The sequence below is a fragment of the Danio rerio genome, chromosome 16 (genome assembly GCF_049306965.1).
Source record: "Danio rerio strain Tuebingen ecotype United States chromosome 16, GRCz12tu, whole genome shotgun sequence".
NCBI classification, from domain to species: Eukaryota; Metazoa; Chordata; class Actinopteri; order Cypriniformes; family Danionidae; genus Danio; species Danio rerio.
Genome location: NC_133191.1, coordinates 15254366 through 15268294, shown reverse-complemented (window position 1 = coordinate 15268294; position 13929 = coordinate 15254366). Strand labels below are relative to the sequence as shown.

The following is a 13929-nucleotide window of genomic DNA, read 5'->3' as shown; positions in this document are numbered from 1 at the left end:
GTGGGGGTGGGAACTTTCACTTTTCACTACTGCAGCTGCTCAGTGAAACTAAGATCGGTGCAGTTTTTTACATGGTCGTTTTTTACATCCTTTATACATGTTAAGAGATTGAGTTTATCGATTTCATAAGAGAATATGTCTTGACATAATCCAGAAAGACATGACTTAGTGTGAAGCCATGTGCTTTAATTGTGGCATTAGTCTGAATGTAAATCCCCTTGTCATGCCGCGCTGGAGCAGTGGGAGATAGTGGACCAAGTTGCATCAAATAAAAGGTATTAAAAATAAATAAAAATAGAAAACATTTAAATATTTTATATACAGTTAGGTCCAAAAATATTTCGACATCTACACAATTCTAACATTTTTGGTTCTATACTCCAACACAATTTGAGGGTATTTACATCCAAATCAGGTGAACAGTGTAAGAATTACAACAGATTGAACATGTGCCTCCCACTTGTTAAGGGTCCAAAAGTAATCGAACAATTGGCTTCTAAGCTGTTCCATGTTTCAGTTGTGTTACTCCCTCAATATCCCAATTACAATGAGCAGATAAAAGGTCCAGAGTTCATTTCAAGTGTGCTATTTGCATTTAGAATATGTTAGTGTCAACTCTCAAGATATCAGGTGTGGCCAAAACAACAGTTTGGAACACTCTTAAAAAGAAAAAACACACCAGTGAGCTCAGCAACAGCAAAAGACCCAGAAGACCGTGAAAACAACTTTGATATACAACCAAATAATTCTTTCCCTGGTAAAGAAAACAGCCTTCACAACAGTTGGCCGAATCAAGAACAATCTCCAGGAAGTAGGTGCATGTGTATCACAGTCAACAATCAAAAGAAGACTAAACCAGAGTAAAAACAGAGGATTCACCGCAAAATGTAAACCATTAGTGAGCCTTAAAAACAGGAAGGCCAGATAAGAGTTGTAAAAAAGCAGTCACAGTGCTGGAACAGCATCTTATGGGCAGATGACATCAAGATCAACTTGTATCGGAGTGTTGGGATGAGAGGAGTATGGAAAAGAAAAGGAACTGCTCATGATCTTAAGCAGAGGAATGGGGTGGTAGTAGTGAAATGGCGTGGGCTTGTATGGCTGTCAATGGAACTGGTTCTATTGTATTTAATAATGATGTGACTGCTAACAAAAGCAGCAGGACGAATTCTGAAGTGTTTTATGCAATATATTTTTTGCTCATATTAAGTCAAATGCTTCAGAACTCATTGGATGGTGCTTTACAGTGCATACTGCCAAAGCAACCAAGGGAAAGAAGTGGAATGTTAAGCAATGGCTAAATCAATCACCTAAACTGAATTTGATTATGCATGTGTTTTACTTGCTGAAGACAAAACTGAAAGGAAAATGCCCCAATAGCAAGCAGGAAATGAAGTCAGTTAAATGCGTGGCAAGCATCACCAGAGATAAAACTCAGCATCTGGTGATGTCTATGGGTTCAGGCTTCAGGCTGTTACTGACTGCAAATAATTTTCAACCAAGTATTAAAAAGTGAAAGTTTGATTTTTGATCATTATTCTGTCCAATTAGGGCGATGCAGTGGCGCAGTAGGTAGTGCTGTCCCCTCAAACCAAAAATATCGCTGGTTCGAGCCTCTGCTGGGTCAGTTGGCGTTTCTGTGTGGAGTTTGCATGTTTTCCCTGTATTTGCATGGCTTTCCTTCGGATGCTCTGGTTTCCCGCACAGTCCAAAGACATGCGGTAGAGGTTAATTGGGTAGGCTAAAATGTCCGTAGTGTATGAGTGTGAATGAGTGTGTATGGATGTTTCCCAGAGATGGGTTGTAGCTAGAAGGGCATCCGCTATGTAAAACATATGCTGGATAAGTTGGCGGTTCATTTCACTGTTGTGACCCCAGATTAATAAAGGGACTAAGCTGAAAAGAAAATGAATAAACGAATGAATTAACAAGTGGGAGGCATGAATGCAAACTGTTGTAATTCCTACACTGTTCACCTGATTTGGATGAACATACCCTCAAATTAAAGCTGACAGTCTGCAGTTAAAGCACATCTTCAAATCTTTCAAATCCATTAAAATGGCACCTTCACACTAAGAGCTATATTAAAACATTCCATTTTCTTTTGAAAATCAATGTACAAAATAATGTAGACTTGACTGACTGCTTCACTTCCACTTTAAGAACATCTCGTTGCATATGAAAGAACATCACCTGCTGCTTAACCTTACAAGAACATAACTTCTCATATCACCTGCTACTCTGACTGTATACAGCACAGTTTCTCCATCCATCTGCGGTCATCAATAATTATATCAACAAGTTCAGTCAGGGTTTTCGTTAATGACCAGCTGACCTTCAAAGACTATATTGCAAAGAGAGATTGATCAGGCAGGTTTTTTACTGCATAACATAAGTAAGATTTAACTTTTTAACAAAGATTTCTGGAATATTTCTCATCCAAACCCTTCTCATTTTTAGGCTGGACTATTGCAATGCTTCTTTGGCTGGACTTTCATCATCTGTAATCAAACCTTAGAAAGATGATTTGATTGCATGATTCAGAATGCAGCAGCATGACTGGTGTTAAATGAGCACAGAAAAACCAATGTCACACTTCTCTTTATCTTTCCGCACTGGCTGCCGTATGCAGTTCAAGAAGTTCAAGACATTATTTTTTTTTGCATACAGAACAGCCGATGCCTCCACATCCTCTTCCTTCCACTCATTTACAAGTCTACTTCTCCTTCAGAAGCTGAAGTGGCTGTTTACACTACTACATTTCATCAGCCCAAAACAATACAAATTGTATGCATACATTTGAAAATGGGCTTGAAAGTTGAAAAGACAGTGTAGTTGTTGGGTTTATGTACTTTAAACAGCCAAAATGGAAATCCAAATGGGAATATTTAGAAAGGGTGAAATCATTCATGTGCATACCTGTTTGCAGAAGTATGTAGACATGCAGTTGGTATTTGTTTCAAGCACCAAAAAAAAAAAAAAACATACAGGACACAACAATGGCAGATGTTGTGGTTGCGTTGTTTGAATTGATTTTTACTAAATGGGATAGCCCCTTGAAATGAACCATCTCACTTTCGTGGGGGGTCCCTTGTTGCTGTTCTAATGTTTGATAACACTTCTTTAGCAAAGTGTAGATTTACTTCAGCAATATTTGAACAAACAGTAGAGATGCATCATCATGCAAACTGTAATGGTGCCTGTTTTGTTTCTGTTTTTTAGTTTTGTCACACCCTGCCATTCGAGTTTTCACTTGTTAATCACCTTAGTTATTTAGTTTTCACCTCCTCATCAAATTGTTTAACCTAATTGTTTGGACTATATAGACTCACCAGCTACTTTATTAGGTACACCTAATGGTGGTGGCGGGCTTGTCTGAGTACTAAAGAAACTGCTGATCTACTGATTTTCACACACAACCATCTCTAGGGTTTACAGAGAATGGCCAGAGAACTTTGTTATGCCACTTGTTGTCTGTCATTTAATGTTAATGTTACAGTGTTTTCCCTGTCTCTCTTGTTGTGTTTTGGTTAAGTTTTAATATAAATTATCAATGAACCCGAAAAGACTGCACTTGGATCCTTACATCTGTTTCACTCCTTGCACCACCCGTTAGATGCGACACAAACGCTATGAAAGAGGAATAGATTGATAATAGGTATGATGGTGATGCCAAAGTCTTGAGCAGCTGGGCTCCCAAAGAATGGTCTTGCACCTCCAGAAGCCACCATAATTTTACTGCATTTCGTCTTCTGACGCACAATTAAAAAAAGCCCACAGTGTCTTCTCCAACCACAACAAATTTATTTTGTTATTTATTTCTGAAGCCAGTTTATCAGAAAGTGATGGTTTTGTTCTCGTTGACTATCTTTGGCTGAAAACTTTATTTGCTTTATTCGCAAATGTTTATGCACTATTCAGATTCCAGTTTTGCACATAAGACTAATTCACATCTAGCTATTGTTGTCATGTAAATTTAGTCTAGGTAAATGAGCTATGCCATCACAAAATCATAAAGTCTATGCTGCAGTATCAGCTTTCATTTGCATCTAGTTGGATTACTGTTTGTTCCAACGAAGATAATCAATAATGAATGAAAATTGTGCGAGTCAACCTCTGTGTCACCTACAAATTTAAAGCTCACAGAGTGCCAAGTACTTAGCTTAGGGCGAAACAAAGTCAGACCCCTGATAAATACAATCTTCAAGCCTCTTCTTTTCCATGACACGTCCCAGCTGTCACACTCAGCACACCTGAACTATTGGATCTAACAAGCATTTCAATATTTTACCATTATTACCAAATCGGTGCTGAGGCTGCGAGACATCAGCCATGCTGCTCATTCCTAATTTGCATCTCTAATCTCTCTCAAACGTCTCAGGTTCCCTTGGATCAGCAAGTATTAGACGCAATCCCCTCAACAAAAGCTGCACTCTGAATAAAATATGGACGGGTGTCGAAAATGGCACATTTTGCCGATATATTGCAAAGAACAGAACACGGGGACCCCGCGGCTACGCCTGACTGACTGAAGCTGACGGTTTCTCTTTCAGGCTTTGCTTCGGCTCCTGTCAGAGGGAGACAAATGATGGACTTAGCAAGTAGACGGCACCACCTTGTGAGGCTTGAATTATTTTGTTTTAAAATAAGAGGTGAGAACAAAAGAATTTAGACTGCAGATTGAAGTTGTGGCCAGCTGTGGCCTTAAGTTGATGGGGGCAAAAGCACTGCTGCTTGACTGACGGTTGAGCAGGACATCATGACTGTATCATCAGTCAAAAGCGCACATGGGTTTCTGTGTTTGTGAGTTTTGGCTAATATCTTTCACTCATGTTTGAGGGCAGATATAATGAGTAATAAATCAACGAGAAGCTTCCTAGCACATTCACTTGCTCAACCTGCAGTTGTTCCATACAAATGCAACTTTCATTTTATGAACAGATTTTGATTAAATCTGTTTAAAATTTTTAAACATAATTTAAACCAAAATTATAGCTTTAAATATGAGCAATACACATTATAAAGCCACCATGAAGTGTGACTTTTGGACCGTTTTCACTCAGTGGTATGGTACGGTATGGTTTGGTACACTTTTATGGCTGTTTTCACTGTCAAAAGGTACCAAAAAGCAAACCGTACCATACCACTTGTTGGGTACCCTTTCCGAAGGGTACCTAGCACAATAAAATGGTACCAAAAGGCAGAGCCAGACGTGCAGCTGAATGCTATTGGTTTACAGCAGCGCGTACACTAGCCGGACAATGAAAACAAAGTAAGACCCATTTTTAAATACACTGCCAAGACATTAGACTATATTTATTATATACATCTAATAATGAGCCATGGTCAACCCAAGCTTAAACAAACATTGTCACCATCTTGATGAACAGCCACAAAGCCAGAAAGAAAAACAGAATTTACCCGTGTCCCGTAGTTGTTTACAAGGCCGTCTAAAGCGTGAGTGGTTTCGATTTTTAGCGTGAGCGAGCTGCGCGTCTATATTTGAAATAACTTTTTGAGCAGATGATAATAATGTGCGCCTGATTATTGAAGTGCATCTGACATCTGATCCTTTCAGAAATAGACAAACAACAGAGTGATGCAAGAAAAAACAAAGCAAAAGCTGAAAAAAAACAAAGGAGAAAAGCAACCTTCGTTTCAGCATCCTGAATCATGAACAAACTGCCATGTTTAACTATTACCATCACCTTTTGGACTGCTATGAGCTCGGAATGACGGAATTACTTTTTAACAGATGTTACATGTGCTGGTGAAGATTAAAGATACAGATGAGAGGTCTGCACTGACTGGGCTATATGTTGCATGCTGTTTTTGAACCCAAATAAGGACTAAATGTATGCTGTGTGTAGTTTTTCTGTAATTGTTGACATTTCGGACACTGTAAGGGGCTGTATGTGCTCATATATGTTGCATTTATTTATTTATTTTAAATAATTGCAGACGTTACAGTAGGCTATTTTGCACTCATTGGTCTGCAGTTATAATCAAATACTGTTAATAGAAAGTTTAGTTATGAACATTTTAACACAAGTATTTATGGGTATAAAATATCTGTCTTGTGAGGAGTGCAGCTTTACTTTATTTCCTCGAGCGAGAATGACGTTGACTGAAACTTTCTGTTGTACACTATTGATATCCTTTTGGCAGTGGAAATGGAAGCCTTACAATACCGACCTATACAGTACCGAACAGTACCACTCAGTGAAAATGGGCAATCTGACTCTTGCAGAGTATGAATCTCCACTTCTTCGATTTTAGCATATTCCTTATATTGTGTGACTTCAAAATACTTGGAATACAGGTGATTATTATTAATATGGTACTCATGGGTCGAGACATATGAGAAGAGAGATTCAATTTTAGTGCTTAGATCATATACAGTTTACTGAAGGGAACATACAAGAAAAAAATATTAAATGCTAGTAAAGTGTCTACTTTATTGTTTAAAACAATATGTGAGAAAATGAAATGTCAAAAATATGGATTAAATAATATTTGAATGTCTCTGAGCATAACATAAATTTATGAATATAAATTATATTCATTTATTCATTTTCCTTCACCTTAGTGCTTCATTTATAAGGGGTCACCACAGTGGAATGAACTGCCAATTATTCCGGTACATGATTCATGCATCAGATGCCCTTCCAGGTGCAACCCAGTACTGGGAAACACCCATGGAACTCTAACATTCACTTGTGGCCAATTTTGTTTACCCAATTTAATGTCTTTGTGAAGAGCACCCAGGGAAAACTCATGCCAACATAGGGAGAAAATGCAAACTCCACACAGAAATGTCATCTGACCCAGCCGAGACTCGAACCGGCAGCCTTCTTGCTGTGAGGCGACAGTGCTAACCACGAGCCACAGTGCTGCCCTATTATAACTATAAATAGTATAATGTTACAAAACACACACAAAATGTATGGTTTATAATTTATATGGTTTAAAAAATTAATGTTTGAATAATTTGATGATAAAAATATTATATTAATATGTCATCAAACATTTTATTTTCTTCAAATAATATTTAATCTGCCTGTAAAGATTTTTTTTAGTTAACAAACGTTTATTACACTGAATATATCTGGTTTGATTTCAGAACACATTTAAAATACAAAGAAAAGATGTAATATTAAATACAATATTTTTTGTCTTTTTAAGGCTTGAGAGATTTCAATTTTCCCAGTTACCATCCCACTATAAAACACAAAATAAATAAACCTACCTTAAACTTAGTTACAAACTTTCTGACCATCAAAACATCATTCCTTTTAAATATTTCCTGTCATTTGAAAACACACAGAGCTTCTTAATACTTAGAATTGACTTCTCTCTATCCTTTTTTTCCAAGTTTAAACTCATTGAATGAGGCCAATCACTTTGATCCCCACCTCATCCTCTGCATATGAATGTATGAAAATGCGGGCGAGGGATTATCCCTAATACCCTCAGAAAATAAGTCATGCTCATGTTTCAAATGAGCAGCCTGCTAAAGCCGGGATGGATAAATGCGCCACGCTCATAATGCCTGGATCACACATGTCCATAGACATGTATCTGCTCTCACCAATGAGGCGCGGCAGCTGCCACCCACCCGCTGACAGGGGGCTCATTGCCATGGAGAATATACCTTATACGGGGACGATTGTGTCTGCGAGCCGTTCCTTCCCTGTGTGGAATGAGAGGTGTTTCATTTTAGAACAAAGACTCACAGCAAGACAGCATGAACGCAGGCGCAAAGACACACCGCGCTCCTCTGCTGCTCACTGAGCTGGAGCCGTGCAGCTTTTTATCAAACTCATTCTCTGAACTTCCTGGCCTAGAGCTTCTAAAACAGGACATTAATAAAGAATTCTGGATACCCGGCACAAGGAGATTGCACTGCTTTGAAGGCCAGCATGAATTTCCATGCTGGTACATTAAGAAGTTGCTGTTTTGGTGGTTGGTACAGATCAATCTGCTGAAGCAGCATGATCTTAACCAGGAAAATTATATTGACAATAACAGAAGAACTTCGAAAAATAAATTAATCTAAACAAAAGTGATTGTGTTAAGGATAATTTACTTTAATGAAAAATATCAGTGTTTATGTTTGGGTTTACATATCTAAACTTAAAAACTTAATGAACTATATATATTGCTAGCGTGTTTTAGTACATGGCTTGTATAACTGCACGCATGCTTTACTACCGTACGTTTATGATGTTGCTAGCATACCACAATATATTTATGTTTGGAGATTGCACTTTTCTTTTATATACAAACAAAAATATTCATTCATTCATTTTCCTTTGTTTAAGTCCATAATTTTACCAGGAGTAGCCACAGCAGAATTAACTGCCAACTATTCCAGCATATGTTTTATGCAGCGGATGCCCTTCCAACACTTTCATACACTACGGCTAATTTAGTTTCTCAAATTCACCTATAGTGCATGTCTTTGGGCTTTGGGGGAAACCAGAGCACCTGGAGGAAACACATGCAAACATAGGGAGAACATGCAAACTCCACACAGAAATGCCAACTGGCCCAGCATTGACTCAAATCAGCGTCCTTCTTGCTGTGAGGGGACAGATTTGTATATTCTACATATTATATTACTAAAGCACAACAGCAGCTTGTTTACATTCATTGGATATAATCAGGGCCGGAGTGGGACTCCTTTTCAGCCCTGGAGTTTCAAGCCTTTGACCGGCCCACCTCAGTTCACGACTGACTATATTAAAATAAGGTAATTTCCAATTCAGTTTCTAATTACACTATTAAGTCTTTTTAAAGAAAACAGCTGCTTTAGAACTTCAAATGTTCAACAACCTTACAGTTTTAAATGTCTTAACAATAAAAATGAAAAAAAAAAAAAAGTTAATCTCTGGTGAGGATCAAACACGGGTCGGCAGCTTGATAACGCAACGCACTGACCGCTAGACCACAATGATACTGCTGTACTTGCAATACCGGAATGATATTTCATCATTCTGCAAGCTACATGCAGGAGACAATAAATAAGAGCGGATCTGCGGCAAAATAATGGATAAAAAGAGTGAGGCTATGGTCAAATAATTAAATAAATGAAAAAAGTGTGACTGCTGCTTTCTCCATTCCCCATGCTGGAGAGAAACAGTCTGCGCAAATGAAGCGCAGAGTTGGTGTCATTGACTACAGCTCTCATCTGATTGGCTGAAAGGTACGAGTTACCCTGCCTCTGGCAGGAAAGTCTCAATAATACACACACACACACACACATATCCAGGGGGAGTCGTACGTGAAAGAGGATTTGCACATTCTCATTCAGGATAAACTCGCAAGTTTTAAACATTCAAAACTTTTTGTACACTCTTATATATTTGCAAATGGTGTTTTGCATTTGTGAAACGTATTTTATGAAAATGTATTTTTATTTTGAGCACGTGAAAATTTTTCGTAAATATAAATAAATATTTTACGCACGTGAATTTGATTTTACGCACGTGAATTTGGCTACGCATGTGTACATCGTGTCTTTTGCATGAATTTCTTTTGAGACTAAACTGATTCCATAAGAGAAGAGAAGAGAAGAAGAGAAGAGAAGAGAAGAGAAGAGAAGAGAAGAGAAGAGAAGAGAAGAGAAGAGAAGAGAAGAGAAGAGAAGAGAAGAGAAGAGAAGAGAAGCTCTGTTCTGCATAGATGAGGATGTTCCGCCTCAGATCTATCAGTCTTTCAAAATGCACAGGATTGGCTTGTAAAAAGCTGTGTTTTTGCAAAAGGGCTCAAAATTAAACAGTTTGGGTAATTATAATTCATCGTCAAAAAGGTGCCAATTAATGTTCTGATTGCAATATCTGAACAGTGTACTGGGTGAGGTAACCGGGTGAGGTTGTGGCAGCAAATTGCAAACATGACATGCACTTTTCACACATTTTTTAAAAGTTGTGCACCGACAACATGTTATCATGTGGCTGTGAGTGCCAGCACACTTGACATCATTCCCCATAACACTGCTAACAGAACTGAGTGGCATGAATCAACCAGAAGACCAGCAACCTGATCATATTTACCATGAATAGATTCCAGTCCCTAGTTGATCAATGCATCTCTACTTACAACCACCGGCCATTTTATTAGGCTACCCTTACTAGTACTGGGTTGGACCCACTTTTGCCTTCAGAACTGCCTTTATTCTTAGTGGCATAAATTCAACAATGTACTTTAAATATTCCTCAAAGATTTTGGCCCATATTGACATGATAGCATCACCCAGTTGCTGTAGATTTGTCGGCTGCACATCCATGATAAGAATCTCCCCTTCCACCACATCCCAAATGTGCTCTATTGAATTGAGATCTGGTGACAGTGAAGGTCATTTGAGTACAATGAACTCATAGTCATGTTCAAGAATCTAGTCTGAGATGAGTCACGCTTTATGACATAGTGCATTATCCTGCTAGAAGTAGCCATCAAAAGATGGGTGAACTGTGATCATAAAGGAATGGACATGGTCAGCAACAATACTCAGGTAGGCTGTGGTCTTGACACGATGCTCAATTGGTACTAATGGGCCCAAACAGTGACAAAAAAAATCCCCCACACCATTACACCACCAGCAGCCTGAACTGTTAATACAAGGCAGTATGGATCCATGCTTTCATGTTGTTGACGCCAAATTCTGACCCTACCATCCAAATTCAAATCCGAATGCTCCACGTCGAACCAGTCTGGCCATTCTCCTCTGACCTCTGGCATCAACAAGGCATTTGTGCTCACAGAACTGCCACTCACTAGATAATTTCTCTTTTTCTGACCATTCTTATTAAACCCTAGAGATAGTTGTGCATGAACATCTCTGTAGATCAGCAGTTTCTGAAATACTCAGACCAGCTCGGTTGTAATGAGTGGTTATATGAGTTACTGTTGCCTTTTTATCAGCTGGAACCAGTCTGGTCATTCTCCTCTGACCACTGGCATCAACAAGGCATTTGCACCCACAAAACTGCCCCTCACTGGAAATGTTATTTTTTTCAGACCATTCTCTGTAAACCCTGTATGGTTGTGTGTGAAAATCCCAGTAGATCAGCAGTTTCTACAGTACTTAGGCAAGCCTGCCAAAGTTCAAAGTCACTTAAATCACCTTTCTTCTCCATTCTGGTGCTCGGTTTGAACTGCAGCAGATCGTCTTGACCATGTCTACATGCCTAAATGCACTGAGTTGCTGCCATGAGATTGGCTGATTAGAAATTTGCATTAACAAGCATCTAATAAAGTGGCCAGTGAGTGTATGTTTCAGTGGGTTTATCGTGTTGCTGGCATATTTAGAACTAACATGCTAGTCTTACATTTCTAAGCTTATTTGCATGCCTTTTTATGATTAAAGTACAAAATCATCAGTGGTCTACAGAAATTCAATAGCCCGCAGATTATCTGAAAGGAGGATAAAAGACTTTGAGGACGTTGTGTTCCAACTCAAGAGCATCACAAGAGCAGCTGTCGGTGCAGTTTAATTCACTCTTCAAACAAAATACATGCCTGTCTTAGTGTTTCCTCCCTTGTAGGAGATGCGCTGCACGGCATCCAGCAGAGCCTCTTTGTCACTGTAGGAGTTGAGCTTAAACTCAGTCCTGGCATCGTCACTGAACTGAGCAATGGCCACCTATCAGATGAAGAAAGTAAGACAGCGTGCATTATTCACATGCCTAAATGTCAGGTTATATTATATCATAAGCTGTTTTTCAGATGAAAAAAAAAGAAAACTGCTGGCTTCCACACAATTCCTTCATGTTATCCCAACTCAAATTGAAAAATTTAAAGTTAACTTAATAATTTTTGCAACTTTGAGTGGATTTAACATAAAACAATTAGGTTGTCCCCTTAAAAACTCAGCACTTTTTTCCCCACCATATTTTAAAAACCAGAGATATTTTTGTCACTTTCAGCATAATTTCCACCCCTAATCTTGGTTAATTTTTCCCCACAAAATACATGCTGTAACCATCAGAGGTTAAGCATTATGCTCATTCATGAATTGTGCAAATATACAACCATGTGATTACCAAATCCCTATATTAATATTAAAGCCAAACTCTAAATAAGAGACACCAAATTCATGTCATCATGCATACGAGTTTGCTTGTTGATCCTGTTTGAGGAGCCAAGTCAAACATATGTTATATCCATATGATGTTTACTTTAACCCGTGCCCTTCAAACGTTCTTGCTCTGGCGTTTTCCCATGGCTTATATCAGGTCCACTGCAGTGATCCCTAAAGCTGTTGATGGGTTGTGATGAAGATCTTCTGAGGCCTGGAATGACATGTCTAGACAAAGCCTATTTTTATCTAATGCTCTCTGGGTTAAATGCTTGGTAGTGTGGTCTCTAGCCCGGAGTAGCTATTCCCATGATGCCTCAGTCCATAAAAACAATTTCTGAGAAAAGCAAAAAAGAAAACCTGTTTTGAAGAAAGCCAGATACAGTACAAGTTCTAAAATCGAGTTCTCAAGCTATGGTGCCCGCATGGTACATGACATGACTCAGCACATTTACAAAAGGCTCAGCTAAAAATCTTTGTAAATTGTGTGGGTTTTTATGCTTTATGATCTATATTCTATTTTAGCACCGATCTGTGTCTTGTCAATTTTGTTTTATTTTTATTTGAATACTGAACTAGAATGTGCACTTCAAATTGTATTAGTACTTGCAGATAATTTAAAATATATTGAATATAAGACTACTTAGATGTACTTAAAGACACCACATTTTCATTACTATTGCATTTAACATTGTAAAGGTTAACTATCATATTTTTTGTACCTCCAATAAAATATTTAATGTAAGTATACGTAAAAAATACATAAAAATATACTTAGATTATTAGAGAGTAGATTTTCAACACATTTCTAAACATAATAGTTTAATAACTCATTTCTAATAACTGATTTATTTTATCTTTGTCATGATGAAAGTAAAAAATATTTTACACAATATTTTTCAAGACACTTCTATAAAACTTAAAGTGACATTTAAAGGCTTGAAGGTGCAGTAGGTGATATTCCACAATGCTAACAGCTTAGCATAAATCTCTGAATCACAGTCCCTCCCCTGCCGTGTAGAGCCACGCCTCCTTAAACATGAGCACAGTAAAAGAACCCTCTCTCATGTGTTAAAAGTGTGACCTGTCTCATGAACGTGTGGCGATCGGCGGAGCTGCGTGCGAAAGGCTGCACATTTGTTCAAATCTGCATTTGGTGACAGACAGATTGGACTACTTACCGGAATTATTAGAGATGTCAGTCGGACTCTATTTAATTGGATTAACATTTTTTTTAGTTTTATGCCTTACCCAAAAATTTAAAAATACATATAAATACATTTAGATTATTTACTTTGATCATTACTATTAGACTGTGAAGGGAATTTTAACCAGCACAACAAAAATGCTTCTAAAGACAATCACCTACTGCACCTTTAACTAAGTTAATTAGGTCAACTAAGCAGGTTTGGGTAATTAGGCAAGTTATTGTTTAACGATGGTTTGTTCTGTTGACTATCGAAAAAAATATAGCTTAAAGGGGCTAATAATTTTGTCCATAAAATGGTGTTTATAAAATTTTAAACTGCTTAAATTCTAGCTAAAATAAAACAAATAAGACTTTTTTTTCCAGAAGAAAAAATATCAGACATACAGTACTGTGAAATTTTTTCTTTGCTCATAATTCAGAAAAGAAAAAAAAATTAAAGGGGGGCTAATAATTCTGACGTTAACTACATATTCTAAATAAAATCTATTTAAAATATGTGTAGATTTCAATTGATATTTTCTTTCTTTATTCATTTTCAAGGTTACTGGTAGTTGTATAAGCATTTTCCTGTGTATCGTACTGTGTATGACTGTTTATGTGACTAATTTAAATTTGAAATAAATCTGTCATGATCAGC

General features: G+C 37.7%; 1 protein-coding gene across 22 annotated transcripts in view; it reads right to left on the bottom strand.

The window, feature by feature from the left end:
• The window catches only part of col14a1a (collagen, type XIV, alpha 1a), a 344010-nt gene that overhangs the window by 126350 nt on the left and 203731 nt on the right, over nucleotides 1-13929 (bottom strand). For all 22 annotated transcript variants that reach the window (XM_009292161.5, XM_009292162.5, XM_068214100.2 and 19 more), the window contains one exon: nucleotides 11524-11647. In XM_009292161.5, the coding sequence (XP_009290436.2) occupies nucleotides 11524-11647 (124 nt within the window). The remainder of the gene's footprint in view (nucleotides 1-11523; nucleotides 11648-13929) is intronic.